At 45.1% G+C, this 21,682-nt stretch overlaps 1 protein-coding gene across 1 annotated transcript in view; it reads right to left on the bottom strand.

Moving 5' to 3' along the window:
* LOC121351919 (neural-cadherin-like) overlaps window positions 1–17,276 on the bottom strand; it is a 54,420-nt gene extending 37,144 nt beyond the window's left edge. The window contains exons 1-6 of the mRNA XM_041464383.1: window positions 16,578–17,276; window positions 16,269–16,533; window positions 3,284–3,478; window positions 2,627–2,852; window positions 1,126–1,330; window positions 628–739 (exon numbers count right to left, since the gene is read on the bottom strand). Coding sequence (XP_041320317.1) covers window positions 628–739; window positions 1,126–1,330; window positions 2,627–2,852; window positions 3,284–3,478; window positions 16,269–16,533; window positions 16,578–17,276 — 1,702 coding nt within the window. The remainder of the gene's footprint in view (window positions 1–627; window positions 740–1,125; window positions 1,331–2,626; window positions 2,853–3,283; window positions 3,479–16,268; window positions 16,534–16,577) is intronic.
* Between the last annotated feature and the right edge of the window lie 4,406 nt (window positions 17,277–21,682).

The raw sequence follows: 21,682 nt of genomic DNA on the forward strand, positions 1-21,682 counted from the left end.
TCATACCCCCCGAAGTCTTTTATCAGCATAATATTTTAGCCTCTAAAAATGTCACCTGTGCAGTCAGGGTTTATATGCAAGTGACACCTGGCCATGTTAAAAACAACAAACATGGGATGATGTAAGCCACAGCCTTAAATATAAGTTCACAAGCTTTCAAAATATTTTTCCTTTAAGACTTTGCAAGTCAGTTATAAAGCATTAATGCCTATTTGACAAAACTAGCTGCCCATTTAAAAAAGCCCAGTTTTTTTCTTAACACATTAAGAAAAGTAAAACTAATTGCAGCTGCTTCTGGGACACAAAAAGATGATCAAGATGAGTTAAAAGACAGCTACAGCATTTAAAGGAAATGAAGCCACTTCCTATCAGCTGCTTTAACTGCCCTTGGATACCACAGGATCTCTCCTTGGGCACAGGACAGTGATCCTCACCTGAAGACACTCACATCACACACAGCTCTACTTCCAGGATAACTAAAAGTCATCCACAGACTGCCAGGAAAGCTGCCATCCACATCTTACCAAGGCAGTGCCTGTGGAAGACAGCACTTCCAGAACATGAAAAGGGAACAATCTAGCAGGTCTGTGCAAAGACTGAAATGAGAGGTGACAGGATGGTCCCCACCTTGCAGAAGAGACGTGCCAACAGGAATGGTTTCAGGAACGTTGTCTCTGCTGTAAATGGAGCGCTGGAATTCAGGAGAACAGTCGTTTTCGTCGGTGATATGGACCATGACCTGAGGAAAAAGAACACACTGAGAGTGGATTTTAGCTTCTACACTGCTAAAAGAGCACCTCTTTCTGGGCACTGCAGTGGCAGTCAGTGCTTTTGCTGCTGTCCCGTCCTTACACCTCTGATGCTATTCTTCTCACACTACTACTCTAGCACAGAGAAGTATTTTCTCCTCCACTCCCAAGATGGGGCTCAAAGCCAAAAAACTAGTAACAAGAGGTATTTGCAGAGCCCAGATGTGAACCCAGATCAGAGCCCAGATTTCTGCCTGTACTACAAGGCTCCTCCCTGCCCAGCATCCTCACGAGTGTCCTGGGCTATCTCCCTGTGTAACTGGTCCCGGACCAAGGGGTTGCAGACCATGGGTAGGACATTAAGAGATTCATGTACCTCAGTCACACTGCTGAGAGTGCTCTCAACTTCCATGGCTTTCAGAAGGAGGTGGTAGAGGTGGTGCTCACTCTCGTAGTCCACGGGGTGGGTCAGGCTGAGCTCTCCACTCTCTTGCCTCACTCGGAAGAGCCCAGAGGGGTTTGTCAGGAGAGTGTAGGAAAGAGGCTGGCTCTGGAAAGAAACAGCCTCGACAACTGCTACTCTGCAAAGAACGAGAGAACAACCCTTTGCTTCAAAACAATAACAATAAAAGCTGTCTCCTCAGCACCTAGAGAAAGGGGATAGGATGAGGTCTTGCTCACTCTCTGTCAATGCTTGGCTCAGTTTTGTATTCAGACTGGAAACCCCTTTTGCTACAGGGAGCCCATCTACCTTCTCTTCTCTCACCAAACTTATTCATTGATACAGTAGTGCTGACATAAAAACCCATTTCAACCCCCACTAATACTAAAACATTTTTTCTTTCCTATTGTAGCTTTTTAAATATTTGACAGCAGTTCCTGGTCTACCCCCAGTTTCTCAGTTATTCAGAATAAGTTACTTACTATACTTCTGATTTTCTCTGTAGTTGTATATTTAGAAAAGAAATGGGTTTAGACATGGATGGGAAACCCATGGAGCACAGGGCTTTCCAGATCCTGCTGTCCACCTTGGCAGGACATCAAAGGAATGTTTGCCTCCCTACTGTGACTTATGTTTTGAAGTTCTACCTCTCACACCAATCTTTCACCAGCATAATGCACTTTTAGCTCATCTCACTGAAAGCTCCTGGGAAGTATAGAAATTTCCCTCCTCCTTCTCATTCAGTCTCTCTTAAGGATTAGTGGCACATCTCCAGCAATTTTTCCTAGGTCATCAGTTTATTTTGAGGTTTCCTGCTCCTCAGAGGCCTTATGGCACTGTTCCACCTGCTCCTTAGAGGCCTTAAAGCCCATTCTGCTCTCAAGTAGCTGAACAGTGACAATAAACCCAGAGCATCTCCCCACTGTGGCTTGGCTTAGCCACTCTTCATGCAACAGCAGAGCCCCTCGGAGACTGAGCCTTATCTATTCGTACTTCACACTGGTGCTGTTATCTCAAGAGTCTGGCAATGACTTGTCTTTCTAGAAATTTAAATACAAGTCAAACAGGACATAAACAACTCCAGATCTGGTTAATTAAAAGACTGCTTTCCAAGCACTTGTTTAAATCACCAGGAGATGCATAGCCAGTAGTTTGGCTGTTCTAATTCATGATGCAATGCACTAGAACCCCAAAAGCATTAAAATAATTCCAGCATCCCAGACTACCTGTGACACATGGAGACTCATGTCACACTGGAGAAGCATCAAAAGAGGCATAATTTCTTTTAGAAAACACAACATTATTTTTAAAGTGTGATACACAAATGCATATGCATGGCCCTAAGAAGCAAAACCACAAAAGTTTCACCCTGCTGTGCTCTGTGAAGCTCCTCTCAGACTGCAGGGAGGGAGTCACCTAACCAAGTACAACTCACTTTTCTCCTGCTGGAGTGTTTTCAGGGACAAACACGCTGTAGGACATGTTAGTGAACTGCGGAGGTCGGGAGCCGGCCAGGATGGAAACGGAGGCGTAGGGGCTTTTGTTGCCGTGCTCATCAGAGGCTTCCACGGTAACCACATACTCCTTGTTCCATGTCAAAGGCAGGCCAGTGGTCATGATCATGCCAGTGTCCTTATCCACTTGGAATCGCTCTTCACCACCTATCAACAGGTGCACAGAGCTGGTCTGAGACATGCCCCACAGCAAGAACATTTGCACTTCACCATTTCAAAGTAAGCCATCCTCAACACATCCATCTCTGTCCTTGTATCACTACTTTTTACCTTTCCAGTTGTCCACCTTATCTTTCACTCACACTGTTTTGTTGACCGGCAGTGTAAAAGAGACAAGAAGGAGTAAGAAATGGAGCCTTAAGCTAAAAGTAAAGCTGCCATCAATTTCAAAATAAGCAAAGAAAATGGCAACAAGATTCCCATCCACGTAACTTTTACTTACAGCACTTCTACTTGCTGTACTTACTGATCATTAAGGATTCCCCAAGGGAAAAATCTACCCATTGGAAGTTGGAAACCTGGTAAGAAACATCTGCAACTAAACAGAATCTCACGTTTTTTTTTCAGACTGGCCCTACCTGCAATGAGTGTGTAAGTTATGCCAGCGGTGGTGTTCTCAGGGCCGCTGCCGTGTGCGACCAGCTGGTAGATGAGAGCGCCTTTGCGCGCATCGGGGTCGATGCGCGCCAGGTACGGGTACGGGTACATGCCCCAGGACAGCAGCTCCTCTTCTGGGGCAAGGAGAGTCACGTGGCAGAGGTACCAGTCATCGTCTGCAAAAGACACACGGACTTCTAGACAGCTTGGTCACCAACTTTAGTCAGGAATGCTAAGATCTTATCCATTAGCATCTGTAAACAAACTTAGAAGGAAGCTTCCACTGCAAAGGACATGTAGAGATCTAATCACAGTATTTTTTACCTCTAGGGAGACCTATATTCAAGCCTTTTTATTCACAGCAGCTAACAGATGCTAAAGGTATATATGGGCTTCTTGAAGAAATTTTCCTAAGCACATTTGTATAGGATTCAAAGCGACCCCCATGGCAGGGAGAAATGATGAGGAGGACTCCACTGATATCAGAAGGCTAATTAATTACTTTATTATACTATATTATTCTATATTATATTACACTACATTTAAACTGAAATTGTACAAGCACTCAACTTTACAAAATCTCGTGACTGTCAGCTGGCAGTCCCGACACACACACATGGATTCAATTGGTTAATGAATTAAAACACTTACACTAGAATTTAATCACTAATTTTTTTTAGGTAAACAATCTTCTACAATGTATTTCACTTGTGCACAAACACAGGCGCAGCAATTGAGATAAGAATGGTTTTTTCTTTCTCTGAGGTTCCTCGCTGCGATTCCCAGAAAATATCCTTGGGAAGTTGTGCCTTGCTTTTCTCTGTGAAGAGAAATGCAGCCACACATTTGTGTTCTAAAAGCGGCCTTAAGATTCAACTTCAAATTAAAGAATAAAGATGAATAAAAAGAGAAACTACATGTAGAAAGGGGGTGAGTAGAAAGGTACATAGGAAAAATGCACGTTTTCTGCCTGTTAAAATATGATCACATACTTCAACAAACTGCACTGAGGTTGCAGGTCTGTTAAGGGCTACACCACTACAAAATGGAACACCCACCCAGGGGCGTGTGCCTCATACAGGAAACCCTTCAACTCTGCCTTCAAGAAGGCCATTTCACACAGGATGGAAGAAGACAGGAGCACGTGGACAAAACCAGCACCAAAAGCAAGAAGTAAGCAAGAAATTCCAAACAATTTTAGGTGTGTGTCTCAGGGGTGTGATACTAAATAAAAGGCTACCCACAGATAGACATTTCCTGACACACCAGACCTGTACTTACAAGCAGCCTTACCCCTTGTAAAAATACACACTAGACAAATTTCCCAGAGATAATCATTCCCATGAAGGAAAAAACTTAACTGAAGTTTTGTGGGGCTTTAAAGTACTTAAAATCATTTAAGACATGGTTTCCTCAGTTTTCTTAGATTACAAGGTGTCTGGTTTTCTCATGTACCAGCACTGCATATAGGAGAATATTGGTTCACTTTTTTTTTCCCTCTGTACTGCTGTGTAGGACAAGGCACAACCCACAGCAGGAGTTAGTAGCTCATAAGAGCAGCTGGAGCAGTTGCTATTTTATCTATAGCCAAGAAGGAGAATTGACAAATACATGTTCTAATTCAGACAGTTACAGACTGTGTTATTTTGCTAGTAAATTGATGAAAACTTGTAGGCATTAGCATTTAAAGATATTTTTGTTCACTAATTGGTCTAATTCAGGCAGTTCTAATTTCTGCAGAGATTGAATATCTAGGCAAGTATTTTTCCCATTTAGTGAAACCTGGAGAATTATTCAAGAAATTATAATTATACAGATTATTCCTAATATTGCTCTATGTGGGTGATCCAATTGTTAAGTACCAATCAATAATGAGGTCCTAATCCTGCTGTAGATATTGTAAAACCCACCACAAGTCAACAGTAAAACAGAGATTTATGTTTTAAAAAAGACAGACAAAGGAAAAAATTTCACTGAGTTCAGGACAGCATGATGGGGAAAACATTAGTGTTGTTCAAATTAGCCATAATTTTCAGGACTTTTACCAACACTTCACCTTCCCTCTCTATGAGAGGTGTATTTAAACAGAAACATAGAAGATTTTAAGTTGGAAAAGACTCTAAGATCATCAAGTCCAACCATTAACCTTGTACTGCAAACTTCACAACTAAACCTGGGATTCACCATCCCTGGCAATGTAGAAAAGCCATGTGGACATGGCACTTGAGGACATGATTTAATGGTGAACATGGTGCTCGTGTTAGGTTGGCAGTCAGACTTGATCATCTTAAGGGTCTTTTCAAACTTTAAGAATTCTACAATTCCATGAAACCAAAAATGCCACATCCACATGTCTTTCAAATACCTCCAGGATGGTGACTCAACCACTTCCCTGGACAGCCTGTTCTAATGCTTGGCAGCCCTTTCTGTGAGGAATTTTTCCCTAATATCGAATCTAACCCTCCCCTGGCACAGCTTGGGGCCATTTTCTCTTGTGCTATCCCTTGTTACTTGGGAGAGGAGACCGAGCCCCTCCTGGCTACAGCCTCTTTTCAGGCAGCTGCAGAGAACAATAAAATCAACCCTGAGGCTCCTTTTCTCCAGGTTAAACACCCCCAGCTCCTCAGCCATTCCTCACAGGACTTGTGCTCCAGACCCTTCTCCAGCTCTGCTGTCCTTCTCTGGACACGCTCCAGCCCCTCAATGTCCTTCTTGTACTGAGGGGCCCAGAACTGGACACGGGACTGGAAGTGTGGCTTCACCATAGCTGAGTTCAGGGTGAGTATCCCTGCCCTGCCCCTGCTGGCCACACTATTGCTGACACAGCCAGGATGCCATTGGCCTTCTTGGCCACCTGGGCACACACCGGCTCATGCTCAGCCCTCACTGAACCTTGGTAAAATTGTGACACTCAGCAAAGCCTCAGATCACAGACTCATGGGATGGGTGAGGGTGGCAGGACCTCTGGAGATCATCTGGTCCAAGCACTCAGCGCAAGCTGGGCTACCTAGAGCTGGCTGCTCAGAAAAATGTCCACAAGCCTTTTGAATGTCTCCAAGGAGGGAGACTCCAAAACCTCCCTGGGCAATCCTGTGAACTAAAGTTCTAGGGGCTGGATTTCAAAAAGACATGGACCAGCTGGTAAATGTCCAGAAAAAAACCAAGAGCATAACCAGAAAGAATGCCCTCCAAGAGAGGTTAAAAGACCTGGAGATTTTCAGGAGACTGCAAGAGGCATGCAAACAGTGATATAAGAGGCTTTAGGACTAAGGTATGAAGTCAGTCAGCTGTTCCGTAACCTGCAAACCAAAAAATAACTAACTCTCATTGCGAAGGAAAAGACTGGCCTTAGATGCTGGGCGTGGAATCCCTCAGCACGTTTTTAATTGTAAGGACAATGGAGCCCTTGATAGTGGCCAGAGAGGTGAGACAGCCTCCACCACTGAGATCTTTAAAACCTGACTAGACAAATATCTGCTGGCAATCACTTTGTTGTGACAAAAGCTGCCTCTAGGCAGGGGCATGGAACCAGCAAGACTGTTAAATCCTTTCCATCACACATTAATCTCCCTGCCCTTCAACTTGTGCATCTCATTGATTTTTGAGGCATATATGTCCACATGTCACTCATTCACCTGCAGCTTCAAGGAACTTCTAACATAAACATTCTCTGGGCTTTGTGTTTTATCTTTGCTCTTTGCTTAAGGGTAAGAAGTGAGAAAAGGAGTGAATGGCAGTCTAGAAACAGCCAGCACCACACATGAAAGGAAAAACATGGGATGGAGCCAAACCTGGAGGGCTGTAGTACAGCAGCAGGGGTAATAAACTTCAGCTATAGGGTGGAATATCTTTCTGCAGCTGAGACCTGGCTCACTTCTTCAGGCCCTCAACATTTATTTCAGATTTTCAAACTTGAAGCTGTTTTCTCCATACAAGTAAGCAAAATTTAAATTGAAGCAACCTGCAAGCATGCTGACAAAACAGTCCAGGTTATATCTATATAGATCAGAGCTCTAATTCTAGCAAGGCATAAAGGGAAGAAAAGATAGTTACAAAGAACAGATTTTACCAATTCAAGTCCAAAACCCTAAAAAAGCAGTGTTGAACATGGTCTGGAGACTAACAGGAGGTCAGTCAAACAGCACTAATTTCCCCTATCATCCAGAAAGAGCTGTTCAGAAGCAGCACTATGAGTAGGGACATTTCTGTTCTGGTCACTCCTCTTTGCACACACACCAGGTGTGAGAAATTCAAGGATTTTAAGGTGTTACAGACACATGGCAATCAGATACAGTGTAACATTATCACACTGTCTTGAAACGAGTCAGTGAAACAAAACCAGCCTTGACAAAGTAGAGTTTTTCCCCAGGAATGCTTTGGGTTTTCAACTGTCATAGCTGCAAAGGCATTAACAGATCAAGCCTCTGAAATCAATAGTGGTTTATTTTGTTCCTGACACAACCACAGCATCCTATTAAATCAAAATGCAGCTTCACCCAGTGATGTTGCAGTTCACTCAATTTTATCAATATGAATTATCCACTGCAAGGAAGGAAATCAGGAAACCAGACTATCAAGAGGATAGTCCGGCCTCTGCACCACGCATTGGAAAGAGTCTTGGTAAGATCAGTCTGGAAGAGAATATTAAGGAGTGCTGATTTTCCTGGAGATATTGGTGTATCGCCAAAGCTTCAGCTTTACCTCCTGTTTACATCTCAAAAAGACATGTAAACAAAAGGGATGTCAATCAGTTGAGGGCATGTTAAGTAAAATTGTCAGGATGCAGCAAGTGCAAGAGTGAGGGGAATGAAGAGATGCTAAGTTTGTGTCTTGGAAGGCTTAACACTCTTCAGCAGATCAGAGCACATACACCACACCTTCCTTGGACAATAATATGAAAGCAAAGAAAGAACTGGAAAGGGTTTTGAAACTGCAAGTGGCTATTCTTGCAAGCCTGTATCAATTTCACTCCTTTGATCATTTAGTTTCCTCCCTCACCATAAGAAGAAACATAAGAGAAGAGAATCTTTTCCTAAGATTGGGATTAGAGCTGCACTGGCTGATATGGGTTTGAGGGGACTAATGCTGGAAAATTAAAAACTAAAAAATGTGCATTAAAAATGGTAGTTTATGTTTTGTTTCTATCCCCTCAGGCAAAAGGAATCACTTGAATTGAAAAGAGAGTGTGGTAAGTGAAGAAGTGCCCGCGGTACCCAGCCTGAAATAGGACACCAAGGTGGGATGGCTAGAATCCCCTCTTTGTGCTGCCAGGACACACTGCCAGCCCTCAGGGCAGGGCAGGACATCAGGAGCTTTGGAACCACAGCCAGGAAATCTACACCTGAGAAATGGTTAAATGCTGAACCCCCCTTGGCATCTTCAGGACCGTAGGCATAATCTACTTGGGCATATCTAAACTTAAACCAAATTTCTTGTGGCAGTACTTGATCGTTAACCAGAGTTCATCATCACTTTCAGAAATGCCTTTTTTTTGCATTTTAATGATATCATTAGTGATATTTACACAGTCATGCTGTTCACTGTGCCACTCTGTCCTGCCCAAGGGCTTTTGAATCTGATGGTAAATTATTCCTACAAGCTTGAACATCAGCAGCTGGCCAGAAAATGAGCACCCCCAATAAAGGTATGAGGTAAAGGAGAAGAGAAAACAGCTTTAATTTGATCTTGAGGACTAATCCAGCCAGCAACACCTATGATGCTCGTGCCTCTGCCCCAGCTAGAGCATGGGCTGCCACCCCCACTGGGACAAGTGCAGGGGCATCAAGAAGCTCTTACAGTGGGGACAGTCTTCACAACACAGATCTCCCCTTCAAAAATGAAGGCTTACTTTGATGAATTTCTTTTCTCCAACTCCCTTAAGAAAAGTTGTGTAGGAGCACCTTTAGTCCAGCTAGCCTGCTGTCATGAACATGATGGGTCAGCTCCAGCTCAAACATTGATGAGAGATTCCTGAGTGTGATGCTTTCATTAATTAAGAGATTTGGTGTCTCACAAATACTCCTAAGGTTTGGGTACAATGCCCAGGAGTATCATATTCCTTTGCAACATACTAGGGCACTGACTGGACTCATGCTGGACCAAGCAGTGAGTACAGCATCCTGAAGGCAAGGTAACAGCCTCACCATCAGCTATGGAAGTAGGCCTCTTTACTCCCTTGGAAGTCCACAAACCCCTGCAGCAGCTTGGGATAAAGAGCCCACAGCCACAGTGTACCTGGGCAATGTGACAGTGCCAACTGCCTCAGCTAAAGCTTTACTAATTTCAATTTTCTCTCCTCAGTTAACCACAACCGGCAAGCTTGAAAAAGCAGCCTGCAGAGATCATTTTGCATTATATCTATTACATTTTTCTTAATATACACCAGCACTCATTTTCTATGTACATACACCCTCCAGGTTAGGAGGCAAGGTCTTGCTTTCCTCAGTACTACCTCTGGACTCACCCAGTGGGACCATCGAGCTAAGAGGCAACTGCAGGTGCCACTGCACCCATGGACAGCAAAGAAAAATCTTCAGCCAGTCTTTCACTTTCTGTGTGAATGCAGAGCTACAGTGGGTACCTCTGCCACACAGGGTGTCTGAGAACCACAGCATTTGTTAGGCAGCAAAGAACAGTTCCTCAGGCAGACGACTGCACACCACAGGAAAAGCTTCAGGCAGTTATAGGAACAGGACTTCAAAATCCATCACATTTTCACTGCTATCACATCATTTTGCCTGTGGCGTTCTCCTGTAGTTTTTAAAATCTGTTTTACTTTTGTTTTGTCTGTTTCCAGAGGAAAGCTCTGAAGCACTCTCAGACCTGCAACTATAGGAGTAGCATTTCTGCCTCAACCCTTAAATCTACTGTATCTACCAACAGCTGCTCCTTACCACACAACCAGGGGAATTAGAAACACAGCACCACAGAGAAGGTAGGAGGAACAACAATTTACAGGATCTCAAAAGCTTCCAGATAGCAGAATTCCACATAAAACAAGTTTTTATTGCAGTGTGTCATGTTAACAGCTGACTAATCCTCAGTAAAAATGTCATTAAATACTATACAAAAAATAATTATTTGCAGCCACATCAGTTGATGAGGAAGTCAGATCACACCAATGTAGTAAGAGTAGCTGAGGAGTCAACAGCACAGAGGGCATTTGGGGGATTTTTTATGGCTTTTAAAGAAGGAAAGTGCAGTAAGACACAGCTACAATCATGTCTGCTTGTCATCCTACCCAGCACAGCACTTGCTCTTCCTCATTGAAGTGGCACTTATTAAGGTTAAAGTAGTTTGTGTGGGACATAATTTTTTTTTCCTGAGAGACTGTAGCAGAGTCTGATTCCTTCAGTGGTTAGGAGTTACTTTGCTTTGATTTTCATTCTTTCTGTGGAAAAACTGCAGGCATTTATCAGTTGTCCTTTAACATAATTAAGTCTCTTCTCCCTGAAGGTTTTTCAAACATTTTTAAAATAAAAAGTTGCTTGCTGAGGCTTCATGCCGTAAGAGCTGCTCCTGTGACCACACTTAGAGTCCATTAGCTTCTTTCCCAACACTTAAAACGTTAACGTCACCAGCAAAATACAATCGTTTTAGGACAGCAAATGTGTTTGATATGTACAAAAAGATGCCAAAAAGCACTGTAGCAATATTAGCTTTGCCCCTTTTCAGCCCTGGATGCAGCTGTGGGAAGCAGCTCAGATCCAGCAGCCCAGGCTCCTTTGGTGAAGCTGGGCAGCAGCACCAGGGGGGGCTTGGAGCACCAAGGGAGCTGGCTGCTGCTGCTCTGCTGGGCCCTAAGAAATGAAAAGGTAGAGCTGCTAGATTACCTTCCAGTTCTCCTTATGTACTAGATTTCTAAACAGATCCTCTTCCACAGGCACAGCCCTCGGTTGCTTCTCTCACAGGTCAGTGTCTGTGCCACACACAGGGCTTGCTTACTCAGGAAAAGCTCAGCCACCCACAGGAACCAATGGCTCCTCACTTCGTTGTCATCAAGCACTGCTTTTAGGGCATTCCAGCAGCAACATTCATGACAGGAGCAGAATTCCAAGTCCTTTCCATCAGCCTGTATTGTCATGAGCAGGAGCAAGCTCAATTCCACTTCAGTCCCAGTCCCAAAGAGAAGGCTTCGTGCACATCTGCCATGGGGAGCTGATATGAATAAACTGCCTGTGCAAACGTGGCATGTGGGAATTTTGGGCCTCCCATGTGTAAGGCAGGTGTGTAAAGGCAGCCCCAGGTCAGGCAGCTCCTGCCAGGAAATGAAAATCAAACACTGCTGGGCACTCCTGGAATGTGAGGCAGCACCAGGAGCATGCAGGGCTCTTTCTGGCATGGTGCAGCTTTGATCTGGGTCTAAAACCAGATTTTTAAATGCCTTCCTGCTGTTGAAATGTAATGAAAACTCAGAAATACTAAATCATAGTCTATATAAAAGGATTCAAGATGCTAATCTTAAGAATAAAGAGTAGAATGTTCTATTTTTAAGGTCTCCCACTGCTTTTCTCTCATTTGTTAGGATAGAGTTTTCTCAGAGTTTAAATAGCTTGTGTAACTTACAAGAATACTTGTAACATAAGCTTTACATTTACCTCTTCAGTTTTAAGCTTGTTGTAGGCCTCTCAAAATGAATGACTTTGTCAGACATTCTCAAGACTAATTTATAGCCTCTGGATGATTATGTGTGTTTACTTTTTTTTTTTTTTTAAAAGCTTTCCAAAGGTATTTGCAGACATGGTAAAGTAATAACCTTCATCCCAGAGCTTGCTCTTTCATCCAGTGAGCCCTGGCCATTAAAGTGGTTTCATGGGCCAAGTGAAACAAGCTTTTTCTGTCTGTACCTGAATCTGGAGGCACACAAATGGCATCACAGATGGTTTTAATCTGTCTGATACCAGGAGGAAACACCCCCAGGAAAAGAAAAAAAAAAAAAAAAAAAAAAAAAAAGATAAAACACCCCAAACCTAAGCTATGTCTTGTTTTGAAATCACAGCCAGCAACATATATTAATTACTTGTCATCTTTTACAAAAGCTGTATTACTTGGATTGAAATGTTTCCCTTCCCAGCAGGCATCCCATGGAAGATTCTTAAGAAAGTAGAAGGGACTCAAACCACATATTCCTTCCTTGTGCAGTATTTACAGGAATGTCAAGATCTGACATGTCTTTTTAAAATGCAGTTTGCTTCCACTGAGTCATAAGAGTTCAATACTGACCATATTCTACCATAAGACACTGCACTGAAGGAACTGCACTATGCTACAGCCTCAGTCAGAGTTAAGATCTATCTCCTAGGAATTCACTTACAGTAGTAAACAGTTGTTATCCCACCTGAAAGAGGGCAGGGAATGAGATATCCATCTCACCTCCAAATCCAGGACAATACTGAACAGCCTTGTGACTGTTTTACTCACTCCAGTCTAAAACTACCTGCTGCTGTTCACTCTCTCTGATGTCTTGAGGCATCCCTTTAACCCTTCAGAGCACTGCAGACACATGGGAGGGGAACAGATTTTTCTTGCCATGGTTTTTTTGAGTTCCTACTGTTGCCAAACAAAATTATCCTCTGTAGATAATGGAATGACTTCTTCCACAGTTGCTTTCAGTTAGATAGCACGTGCAGTGTATCTGCACTGTGAGTGTGTGCAGGAACATGGACATCTCCCACTGGGTCTCACTATTCCAAGCCAAGGCAGTGTGCACCCTGTAAGCCCTTTGTGACAGGTTCTTAAATTTAAAGAAACAAAAAAAAAGCAAACCAAACAAACAAAAATCAAAACCCCAAAAAACAAAGCCAAACCAAAAAAAACCAAAACAAAACACCAGAAAATACCCCAAAACAAACCAAAGAGAGAGCTAAAAGTCTTCTAGAGTTGGAGAACAGGGGTAAGAAATTGCTTTTTGAAGCATGATAGACAAAGTCCTAAATCTCAAACTTCTACACAGTGTGCACCAGTAGCTATTGCCAGCACCAGAGAGGGCAGAAGAGGAAACAGCACCTGTACATCCCACCCTGTGTAAGTTGGTATGAGGAGGATGAAAACCTGCGTAGGTGCTTGTAGGTGTGCATGAACAGAGGCAGACATGGAAGAGAAAGGGAGCTTCACCTCCTCCTCACCACCCCCAGCCTTTCCATGCTCCAGCCACACACTGTTCAGATGGTGCAGTCAGTGTTTCCAGGATGTGAAATGTCCCAAAAGACAATGTGGATGAGAAATGTTGGTCTGCAACTCATACCTTTGTATTGATGCCTTAAGATGTAGCTTTCATACTTTATAGATTCCGTACTGCTTTAGTGCGTAACTGTGAACTTCATATAAATGTTAGCAAGTTCTCCTCACAGTTTAGTTAGACAAAACAATCCTTTTCCAGCCTGAGAAGAAAGGACACCATTGCAGCTTCAGACCCAAAAAGTGTAAATAATGGTGGATTGAAGAAAGCAATCTAGGAGGGGGGGACTTCTTGTTTAAACTCCAGACCCAATCCATAACTCTCCATGCACAGAGCCCAAAACAACCAGGCTTTGACAGACAGATGGAGGCTGCCAGATTCCTGAAGAAGATGCAAACTGCTCTGTGTTGGTAAATAAGACAAGCCACAGAAGTTGTGCCAACATCTTTACGATGCACAGTCCACGTATCACGTGTATATTCAACGGGAGAACAGCTGTGTTTTCACAGTGCCTGCTACGGGGTCCCCCCAAAACAGACGGCAGCTCCCTCCCTATCACTGCTCTGTGTGCTACTGAGCAACTGGGAAGATTCAGAAGGTTATTGTACTCTGCACTCAGTTTATTTCAGTATTTCAACTGCACACAGAAATAAATACCTTGTCTTCCTAGGACTATTGTTGAAGGAAACTGTGCTCTAAGATACTATCCGACCTACTGTTTAATTTTTTTAAAGCTTGTTTTTTAAAAAGCTATTCTTTTATTGAAAAAAAAAAAAGGCAAATGCATCCAACACCCCAAGACACACACTTCCCTGGAGAAGGAGCACCTGTGAAATGCCTAAGTCCATTCATGTTTTTTACATAAGAGACAGCAATTAATAAAGGTCTGATAGCTTTGTTTTTCAATTAAAGAGGTTATTAAAAGTTTGGCACATGTTCCATAATATTGATTGCTTTGTGAGTGATTTTTAATTACATTTTGTAAGAGACATGAGGAGAAATGAGGAGCAGACCAAAGTCAATTCTGTTTGACTTTTGACAGTTCACCAGGTCTCTTCATATTAAAAAAATGGATGTTCTAATCCTTTCACCATTTCACCATACTTTTGTAAAATAAGCAGACAGAAAAATATCCCAAGTTTGTTGCTGTACAAAGTTATGAGAGAGTTTTGGTTTTCAAAGTAGCTTAAAGGAGTGCCTAAATGACCTTGTCCCACTTGATCATTGAATTCCTTTCTCCCTGAGGCTCATCTGTTGTCAATACATTATTAGCACACAGACAGTGGTAAAAACATGATGTGCACCGCCAGATTGGAGAGGACAACACAATCATATGCTGGACACTGTTCACAAGGTTATTTGCTTTCATTATAAATTAGCAAGACAGTCAAGCTGTGTGTCCCCTTTCCAGCTCCATCTTTAGCTTGAATGAGAAGTTCTACTTTAAACATCAGGTGATTTGTTTAAAGTTAGTAGCTGGAAATACTGTGCAGAGTTTTTCTAATGTTAAATGTTTGTCACTTGCACAACACATCCCATTCCTGCAAGAGTAAGTTTCTCAGGCAGGCAGCTCTGGGCTCGCAGACTGCACACAGCAGTCTGGTGAAGATCACAGCCCCTGGCATGCTTCAACACATTTGTTTTCCTCCCAGCTCTATGCTTCACATTTCCTGAGAACTAGACTGTAAAATTCATTGATGAAAATTGGTAACTATTCCCTCTTTTAGTTGCAAGCATCGAAGAAAAGAAAGCAAACAATACCAAACAAACCCAAGCAAATGATAACCAGTTACATTATTAGCAACCTGAGCCGCACTTACAAACGCTTACTCTAAATCTTACTCTAAGATGAAAGTAAGACGTGGAGAGGATGGCTCTTGCAACCATAACACACCTCAAGCTCATTGTGGTTTAAGAAGTTTATCAACTCTAGCCATTCTCTTTTCTGTCCGATTAGGAAAACCATACACAACAGTATATGAACTCTTGACGTATAACTACAGTATCTCCATTTAGTTCTCTACACCAACTCCTAGGATTCCTGATTCAGATTTTTTTTTTTTCTTTTTCTTGTCCTAGGCTCGTTGACATCTATTTTGTAACGAGTCCTTTCCCTTCCTGTTCTCTGCTCTGCCCGTGCTGTGGCTGACTCCCAGCATCATTCGGTGCTGTTCAGGGTGGGCTGCAGCTGCACGTCCGTAAGTGCCCACCCGGGACAGCGTCACCTCTTCCTTCCCAGCTCCTTCCAGCAAAACCAGAGCAGCAGGAGAGGCTCCCTGCTAGCTGCCCCCACTATGAAACCAGCTGTCTGTTGTGGCGTGGCCCCTTCTTTACCGGGCCCTAATTGCCTGTTAACCCCTGAGCAGACGCCTCTGGTCCCACAAAAGTGAACCTACTGTGACAGCAATTCCTTACAAGACAACATAAGCAAAACACCATTCCCTACATTTCCAGCTGCTCCTGCAAAGGCAAGAGGCAGAAGCTCTGCGGGAGGTACCGGCGAAGAGCCGGCACATTCCCACGCCACCCACCGAGCTCCCACAGCCGGGGGGCAGCTCCCGCAGCCGCCTGAGGCTCTGCGCGCCCCACGGAGGGCAGCATCACCCCGGCTTCGTCTCCTCGAATGGCAAAAGCCCGGCACGCCTGTGCCTGGTCAGCATCCCCCTCTTTCGGGGCAGCCCTTCATGCCCATCCGTTCCCTCTGCGGCCATCCCGACCCACTCGCGGCAGCGCCGCGGGGAGAACCGACCCCATCCCGTCACTCTCCCCGTCCCCTCCCGGACCGCTACCTCCTCCGCCGCCGCGGTGCACCTTGACCAGCACCTCCGCCCGGCCGCCCGCTCGCAGCTCCCGCCGCAGGTAGAGCCGCCCCGACGTCCTGTCGACCCCCACGGGGGTGGCACCGGGAGAGGCCAGTTCGAACCAGCCGCCCGCCGCCCGGTCTCGGCTCCTCGGGACGGTGAAGACGGTGTCGCCCACCCGCGCCCCGGGGGGCAGGCGGGCCGTGTAGCGCCGGGCACCGAGCGCGGGCGGCTGCAGCGAGCGCGGCTCCCGCCGCCGGCCCGCGCCGCCCNGCCCGCCGCCCCCCGCCCGCGCACGGCCAGGCGCAGGCACCGCGCGGGGCTGCGCAGCGGCCGCGGCCGCCCGTGGTCCAGAGCCGCCACGCAGAGGCGGAGCCGGCGCAGCCCCAGCAGCGAGCCCACGGTCAGCACCTGCCCGCTGCGGGGCACCACGAAGAGCAGGCGGCTGCCGGCGCCCGGCGGCCAGGGCCGGTAGGTGAGGCGCGCGTTGGCGCCCTCGTCGCCGTCCGAGGCGCGGAGCCGGGCCACCTCCGTGCCCAGCGGGACCAGCTCGTCCACCTCCAGCGGCCGCGCCGGCGGCATTCGCGGCCGGTGGTCGTTGCGGTCCAGGACCCGGACCCGCAGCAGCGCCTCCCGGGGGGACCGTCCCGCCCGCCGCCGCAGCCGGAGCCCGTACTCGGGCTGCGTCTCCCGGTCCAGGGGCTCGGCGGTGCGGAGAAGCAGCAGCCCCCCGCCGCCGCCCGGCCGCCGCTGCAGGGAGAAGCGGGAGGCGCCGTCGCCTTCCAGCGCCCACTCCCCGGCAGGCTCCCCGGGGCCCAGCAGCCTCCGCAGCGGCACCCGCAAACCCCGCACCCGCGTCCCCGCCGGGCTGTTCTCGGGCACCTGCCCGGAGAAGTGCAGCAGACGGGGGGAGCCGCCGCACCCCGGCCCCGCCGCCCCGCCGAGCAGCGGCAGCAGCAGCAGGACCGGGAGCAGCCCGCAGCCGCTCCTGCCCATCCCGCCGAGCGGAGCGCAGCCCGGCTCTGCACCGCTCCCGCCGCGGGCACACACGGCACGGGCAGCCCCGGCCCGTCCCGCGCCACTCAGGGCCGAGGGCGGGGACGGACCGAGCCCGCCCCGCGTGGTCGAGCGGGGAGCCCGCCCGTGGCAAAGTGCACAGCACTGAGGCGCAAATTCCTCACCTTCCCCTATTCTGTGGCACAGTGCTCAATGTTGCTTGGCAAATTCCTCATCTTCCCCCATTACACATTGCCCGTCAGGGGCATCTGTGAATGATATCTCCCTGTCCCTGTTTCGACTCGTGAACTTTTTGTTGCATTTTCTCTCCTCTGTCCAGTTGCAGAGAGGAGTGACAGAGCAGCTTTGGTGGGTGCCTGGGATTCAGCGGGGGCCAAACCACCACATGCATCCAGCTGCTCCCTCCAGGTCTCCTGCAAGCTGAGAAGACACAGGATGAATTACACTTTCCTGGCGGGGGGGCGGGGGGGGGGACTTGGGGGAAAATGAGCAATCTCCCCCCCTCTCCTAAGCCTGCATGAAAAAATCCACTCAGGCAAGCTACAAGAACCACCATAAAAGAAACAGAGGAAAAAACCACTGTTGCATAAAGGAGAGTAGACCTTGGGACGCTTGAGTCATAAGAGTAGTTCTCACCCAGCAGACACACTTCTCGGTCACAAGCTGGGTTTGTCTTGGAAGCACAGCCTCTCAGAAGTGCACATTCAGGTTGCTGCTCCTTCAGGAAAGATGCAATATTTTTGGGACAAGAACAGTGCATGCTGTTGCTGAGAGCAAGACTGAAATGGTCCTTCTGAACATACTGAGCAAACACATCAGTCCCACTAAATATGCATAAAACAATCTGGGCATGGAACTCATGGCTGTGGTTAGTCTGTGATCAATGGAAGTGTGAATACAGGCCAGACCACTCCAGTGCCAACCACTGCTCATCAAAGCAAACAGCACTCATTTTCTCATCACTCCAAGCATGAGTTCCCAGCAGCATGTTCTTGTTAATAAACAAGAGTATCTCCCTTCACAGAGTGATGGTAACAGCTCAGGAACAGCCTTCTGCGGAGTCTCCACATCCAGCTGGTCAAACTGTGTTAGGTGTTGTGCATCAGAAATGCTCCCTCTTCCTGCTTCAAACAGGTTCGCTAGTTTTACCAGAAGGTTGTTAGCAAGGAAGGGGTGTTGCCAGCTGTGTAGTAACTTCAGAGGTGACATATCTAGGCTGGAAGTGAAGCTCTGCTCAAGAAAGCCAGGATCCATTTCACTCGTCTTTAGTCAAATATTACAGGCAACAGTCAAAGGTGACAACCAACCGCTAGACCTGCGCCTGTGCCAGCCGGGGAATTACCAGTTTTAAGGAGAGGTAATTGTTGGGAGATCACATCCTATTATTACAAGCTGCTTTATTTTTTTACTCCCTCAAGGTGAAGGGATGATAGCTTCTAAAATCTGGCACAATACAAGATTTCAGACTGGGAAGGCAAAAAGTAAAACCAGAGTTTTACAGAATGGTTTACCAGTAACAACATGAAAGTAACCACCCAGAGATCCATGCCTGGTTAATGTGCTGTAGCAAGCTTTGAATATGCTATGGTTGCTCTTTGTGCCCTAATTCCTTCCTTCACAAAGACACTAGAAGGCTCATTAATTTAAAACACTTAATGAGCTAGCTAGACCATGTAAACAAGCGTTCAGTTTAGGACAAGCTTAGCTCTGTACCGAGACACAGCACAGCATTCCCTCTTCTGAAGTGTGTTGCATCCTTACACAACTTTCAACAAGCAAATTAAATCCTCTCAAAATCAATTTCCCATTTTTAGCCTACATTACAGGACACACTACCTTTTCTATTCTCTTCTATTCAAGCACTTAGAAGAAACATGCAGTTTCCCCTACAGCCTGGGAAGATATAAACTACATTTTATTCACAGTATTCCCTCCCACCCTATGAACACCTATGAACTTAACGTATTTCTATTACATTAACACAGCATTTTGGTGATGGAAATTCAGACTTCTCCTGCATGTCACTCCCACTGCCAGAATTTAGGGCACCTCACAGAACAGAACCAGAGCCAAGCTCACCTTGTGGATACTCACTAGCACAACTGTGTTATTTTCGACACCCAATTACACAAAACCTGTGTGACAACAAAACAAATGTACAGATATTTATGGCCACAGATCCTAATCTACCATATAAAGAAATGCAAACACAGTTGAGTGTAGCCATGTTTTCTAAAGGAATTTGTCTCTTCCTGCAAAGCTGAAGCAGAATCCACAGAGACTGATCCAGTGTTAATCCAACAGGACTTCTCAATAAGGATAGTAGAGATGGCTCTTGGCTTCGATAGGAAACAACATAGACAAGAAATAAATACAAGTAAATAACCTCCTTAGATATTGTCTAAACAACACAGATATCTTCAGAACAGTGCCAGCTTCTATTGCCAAACAATCATAGGGAAATTTAGTTTTAGGGTTCTTAAGCAAATCTGATCTAGTGAACTGAGTACTGTGAACTGCAACCACTAAATTTAAGTACTGCCATTCTGAAGCCAAAACATCAGCAAGCCCAACAGCCTTCCTCTGGCCCTCCCTCACAGCTGGGACAATCCCCTGGAATGCAGCCAGCAGACTGGACTACAACTCAGATTGTCAAAAAATAGGCCAACTTGGGAGGAGAGAAAAAAAAAAAAAAAAAAAAAAAAAAAGGAAACAAGAAAGGAGCAGCATTTATCCATGTGCTAACAATGCTGAAATAGATAAAAATGACCATTAGTGTTTCAGAACTACATGTGTTTCAGAAAGAGGTTTTCGTAATGAAATTAAAAACAGGCTTGATTTTAATGTACCTTTCCAAAACTGCATAAATGGTTTAGTCACTTCTGCTGCAGTGATTTTGTCTTACTGCTCAGAACTAAAGTCAGATCAGCCATGGAAACCACAGGTGCACCCAGCAGCTACTCCAGGGAGAACACAGCCTTGTGCTCAGTCTTATGGAGAGTGTAACATGAGCCAGTGAAGAATGGAGCTGCATTCTTACCTGTCCTTTTTCAACTTGCTTCAGAGGGCAGAATAGCTTAAGACATCACTTTACATTCACCCTCACCTTACAGAATACTCTGGTATTTATTGCAGTTTAAAAATAAAGTCAGTCTCAACATGTTTTGGGTCTTTCCATTACCAGTCAGTAGAGCACCAGCAGGAGTCATGGTTTGACAGCAGACAGTACAGTGTAACTCAAACAGAAGAAATCGCAAGGCATTGTAAAGCTGATCAAGGTTCTGAAAGTAAATGTACTGATGGTGTGTTACAACCCACTGAATAGCTCTGTAATACTCAGGATTGCTTAATGCTGGTATATTCTATATATGCAGTTTAATCCATAACAAGATGCATTTCATTACCATTAAAAAACGTCCTAAGCAACCTGAAAGCATACAGGGGTTGAAGTATGATAGGCTGGGTCACTGCAAAAATTGGAAAATCTGAAAAACTAGGTCTACAAACATATTCCAGAACCACTATTTAGGTGGAAAATAATCAGACCAACAGTACTTTTACCTAACACCTCTAAATCATTGATCATAAACAGAATATGTATTTTGTACAGTGATACAGACTCATATAAAACACCTATTTATAGACATACACCAATACAAATTCTATTATATGTAATAGAATGTTCTCTATTTCACAGCTAGTAACCACAGTCTGACTTTTGCATAAAGGCACAGAAGAGTACACAGATACCAAGATGAATTTCCTGCTGCCAGGAAGTTCCATTCCCCTTTGAGCTAAGCAACCACAAAGCCTGGTTGCTTGGATGGCTAAACTTGGACACTTCAACATCAGCTCATCTCCTGACTAGCCTAAAACAAAGCAGTCTGATAAATGCTCAAACTCAGAATCATTATAAATTAAAGATGTAAATACGTAATTTTTTTCAGGTTCTAAATGATCTGTTTTTGGAGAAGTGCTCTGTAGGGTATTTGTACTGTCTTTAGAATTTAACTAAAAAAAAATCAAGATTTTGTATCATTACATGCTAAATTATTACAAACTAATCATTCAACTAATCATTCAAAGATTCCTACTAATAATATTGTATAAACAATAGAGGGCTCCAAAATATGTAATCATTATCTGTAAAAATTCAAGGCAGATAATACATTAGTAGATTTTAAAAAATTAAATCAGTAAGCATTTGACATTGCATAGCACTTTATTTCCAGGTGACGTGCTTGCTGTAGGAAGATCTTTAGGGAGAAAGTCACGGAGTTCAGTAATTCCATATGAAGCAGCTCACATTTTGCTGTTCATCCTCACACAAATGTCTCAACAAGCAGCCACAGTCAGCACGACATATGGATCCAGTCTGCGCAGGC

This window comes from Pyrgilauda ruficollis, unplaced genomic scaffold (assembly GCF_017590135.1).
Source record: "Pyrgilauda ruficollis isolate IOZ18807 unplaced genomic scaffold, ASM1759013v1 scaffold18, whole genome shotgun sequence".
In the NCBI taxonomy this organism is placed as follows: Eukaryota; Metazoa; Chordata; class Aves; order Passeriformes; family Passeridae; genus Pyrgilauda; species Pyrgilauda ruficollis.